Source organism: Chaetura pelagica, unplaced genomic scaffold, assembly GCF_000747805.2.
Source record: "Chaetura pelagica isolate M959 unplaced genomic scaffold, ChaPel_1.0 scaffold344, whole genome shotgun sequence".
Classification (NCBI taxonomy): domain Eukaryota; kingdom Metazoa; phylum Chordata; class Aves; order Apodiformes; family Apodidae; genus Chaetura; species Chaetura pelagica.
In genome coordinates this window covers 5546141-5550101 of record NW_009953098.1, presented here as the reverse complement: position 1 = coordinate 5550101, position 3961 = coordinate 5546141, and the positions used below count along the sequence as shown (strand labels likewise).

At 42.5% G+C, this 3961-nt stretch overlaps 1 protein-coding gene across 1 annotated transcript; it reads left to right on the top strand.

The window, feature by feature from the left end:
* Positions 1–626: 626 nt before the first annotated feature.
* On the top strand, positions 627–1583 carry C1GALT1C1 (C1GALT1-specific chaperone 1). Its single transcript, XM_009997121.1, has one exon. It carries the CDS (start codon positions 627–629, stop codon positions 1581–1583), a length of 957 nt encoding a protein of 318 aa, XP_009995423.1.
* The last annotated feature ends 2378 nt before the right edge of the window (positions 1584–3961 follow it).

The following is a 3961-nucleotide window of genomic DNA, read 5'->3' as shown; positions in this document are numbered from 1 at the left end:
TGGGGGTGAGGAGAGCCGGGGCGGGAGCGCTGCCTGCTTTCTGCCTTCCCGCTGTGCCCGGGTGCGTGGGGCCGGGGAGCTGCGGCCGGGCTTGGGCACTGGACAGTGTATTAAAACTAGAACGATAAAATCGTTTTGGTTGAAAAGACCTTTAAGATCATCAAGTCCAACCGGTAACCCAGCACTGCCAAGGCCACCGCTAAACCAAGCCCCCCAGCACCACATCTGCCTTTCTTCTAAATCCTTCCAGGAATGGTGACTCCACCACTTCCCTGAGCAGCCTGTGCCAGTGTGTCCTGGTTTGAGTCCAGTGGTGACACAGTGCCTGGCACTAACATCCAATCTAAACCTGCCCTGGACAACTTTAGTCCGTTTCCTCTTGTTCTGGCAGCTGTCACTAGAGAGAAGAGGCCAAGACCCACCTCACCACAACCTCCTTTCAGGTAGTTGTGGAGAGCAGTAAGGTCTCCTTCCCCCCAGCCTCCTTTTCCCCAGGTTAAGCAACCCCACTCCTTGTAAGACTTGTGCTCCAGACCCTTCACCAGCTTCAGTTGCCCTTTTGGAGGGAATCTGCAGCAGTAAATATATTCCTGTAAATTCTCATGGTTTTCTCCTTTTTAGGAAAAATGATTTCTGAAGGCACTTCCTTCATGAAGGGTGTGGTGCTCGGAGGAGTATTCTGCATGTTGGTGACACTCCTTGGACACATCAGGGTGGGCCACGGGACTAAATCACATCACCACGAGCACCATCACATCCAGGCTCCCAAAAAAGAAGAGGTCTTAAACCTTTCAGAAGCTGAACGCATGGAGCTTAGTAAGAGTATCCGTGTTTATTGTATCATCCTTGTGAAGCCAAAAGATCTGGGACACTGGGCTGCAGTAAAAGAGACATGGAGCAAGCACTGTGACAAGGCGGAATTCTACAGCTCTGAAAAAGTCAAAGTGTTTGATTCTGTAGCCCTCAACACAAATGATATGTGGGTGATGATGAGAAAAGCTTACAAGATAACCTATGAACGCTATAAAGATGAATTCAACTGGTTCTTCCTTGCATATCCAACAACATTTGCTATTATTGAAAATCTCAAGTATTTCTTACTGAAAAAAGACCCCTCGCAGCCTTTTTATATAGGCCACACTGTCAAATCTGGTGACCTTGAGTATGTAGATGGTGAGGGAGGAATCGTCCTAAGCATTGAATCGCTAAGACGACTCTCCCGTGTTTTTGGAGACACTGACAAGTGCCCAGAGCAGGGAGGTATGATTTGGAAACTTGCTGAGGACAAACAGCTAGCAATCTGCCTGAAGTACACCGGAGTGTTTGCTGAAAACGCAGAAGATTCAGAAGGAAAAGATGTCTTCAACACTAAATCAGTCAGTGCCCTCATTAAGGAAGCCATGTCCAGTCACCCTGACCAGGTGGTGGATGGCTGCTGCTCCGACATGGCCATCACCTTCAGCAGACTGGCCCCCAACCATATGCACGTGATGATGTTTGGTGTTTACAGGCTGAGACCCTATGGCCACACATACAACGATGCCCTTGTCTTCCTTCCACCTGAAGGCTCAGACAACGATTGACTGCCCTTCAGAGAGGTTGGATCTTTGTATCTGGGGTTTCTGGTGTACAGCTATGAATTTTTTTTGCACATTGAGGTTTGGTAAAGCTCTCATTTTAAAAGTGGAAGGAGAACTCTTTTCTATATCTTTTATACAGAAATGCTTCTGGCTTTTGTCAGTGCTGGAATGAAATGTTGAAGTTGCTAAGGTTTATGATAAAAGGAAACTAAGTTTATATGGGGGGTTTTTACATGTAAATATTTATTAATGAAAATTCCAACTAACTTTAGTCTACTGTTACAAATATATTTTTGCAAGATTTTGGTTTTTTTTGTTCTTCCAGGCATTTCTACAATGTCTTTCTATCTTTGTAAGAGGTACCAATAAAACTGAGTAGTCTCAAAGACCAACTTTGATCTATTTCCTTTGCACTCAATTACAGAAGAGCTTGAGCTCTGCTCTTCGTTCAGCACCTGTCGCTTCCTGTACAGCCACCTAGCACAGTAAAGAGTTAGCAGAAAGCAAGCTAAAACAGAGAGATCTGTTAGGAAGTTACAGCACAGTAATGTTGACTGTTGGGACTGCCCTTTTCATGTAGACAAAAGAAAGAGATAACTGTATTTGAGTAAGAATTAATACGGTCAGGTAGCCTGTCAGCACAAGAGTAATTGCCCATTTAAAATTTCACTTCATATTTGAATATCAGAACAAAGGTTCTGTATTACTTTCATTCCTGTAAGTGGTGCTATTTACAAGGACGTTGGTTATCTGTTGGTACACATCTAATGCAGATGACTTGCAGGGATTTTTACCACCAAGAGAGCAAGATGTGTTTGCACACCCAACCTTTCTTGGAATATTATGCAAATCTGGTTTGGGGGGTGGACTGTGCCGTGGTTTTTGGTATTGTTGCTTTTTGGCTTGGGGAGGGTTTACAGTCAGCTTTATACATGTTACCAACTTTATACAAGTTACACTCCCTTGCAGGGGGAATAACAAACAGTACTTTGGGATTTACTCCCATTTAGAATTCACTAATGTGACTTTCAAAACTTGAGGAAGGTACCACATCTAGCACTACCACAGGCTTGGGTGGTACTAGTGTCCATAAAAGACCTTGGAACACAGTGTGTTACCTCACCTTTCTTTGTAGTATCTTATCCTGCTGCTTCAGAGCTGATGACAGTATCCACATATTTCGTTTTAAGCATCGGGTCCTTCATTTTTTACAAAAATGGGAGGACAAATGCTCAGACCCTCAAACAAGCTCCCACAGCTCAGCTGTTTCAGGAACTGCACCTTGTCTCACTACCTTGTCTAAGCTTTTGCACTTTCTCCCCTCCATGTCAGTCTGAGCTCTGACATAGCAAGACAAACATGTCCATGATTGCTGCCAAAACCTAGATAAAACTTAAGTTAGTATTTTTGACATATTGCTCAATTCATATACAAATTAAGCATTATTTAACTGGTATCTTCTCACAGCATCATTTTTAAAGGTTAGATCTACTCTGACAAAGCCAGACAAAAAAAAGTAACATGTTCATTTCAGTGGTGTCTCTGATGTCAAAGACAGTTCTGACCCCACTGCAGCAACAGCAGTCATGGGACAAGTCAAGAAAATAGACTGGAAATTAACAATTCAAACCAGAACAAATATCACTGATCACCCATTTGAGAGGTACTGTAACATGACAGGAGGAAACAAGATGGAAGGGGAAAAAGCAAGCCACAGAACTCCAGACTAGCTCATTTTATGCAAAGAAAAGAACCACTGAAGCACAAACAAGATTCCCCCTGGCACAAACAATACATTAGTACATATATAGCAGTCTTTAATATGCATAAAAATGCCCATTTGCATTCTAAAGGGAAGGTCTGAGATTTGACCAAACTTTTTTCTGCGACACTGCTGTAATCACCTTAACTTTTGTCTTCCTACATTAATAGCTGCAGATTTATCCTTTCATTTCTAAAAGTACATTTTTGTAAATAATTTAATAGGAGAAACTTAAAATTAGCACGTATTAGGTAACACACTCCACCTCCCATGTCTTAATTTGACTTTAGAATCAGATGGAGAAGACCTCTGCCAAATCTTCTGTAAAGGCCCCAGAGCGGGGAAATCAAACATGCAGAACAGCACCAAGACAAGGTATTTGCATACAAAATTACATTCTGCCACTATAAAATGTGTTAGAACTTAGACTTGAAATACTAATAAATGCTTCCAGAGACAAAAGTTATGAGTAGTAGACCTTAAAGTTTCCTTAGTTTATTACAGGATTCCATGGCACAAGCTTTCCCATAGGCAAAGCTTTGGGTATGCAGTGGTTGAACAGAGTTGGATTGTCCAGACAAATACACAGTGCTCTTCAACCCATTCTGTAGGTGTACAG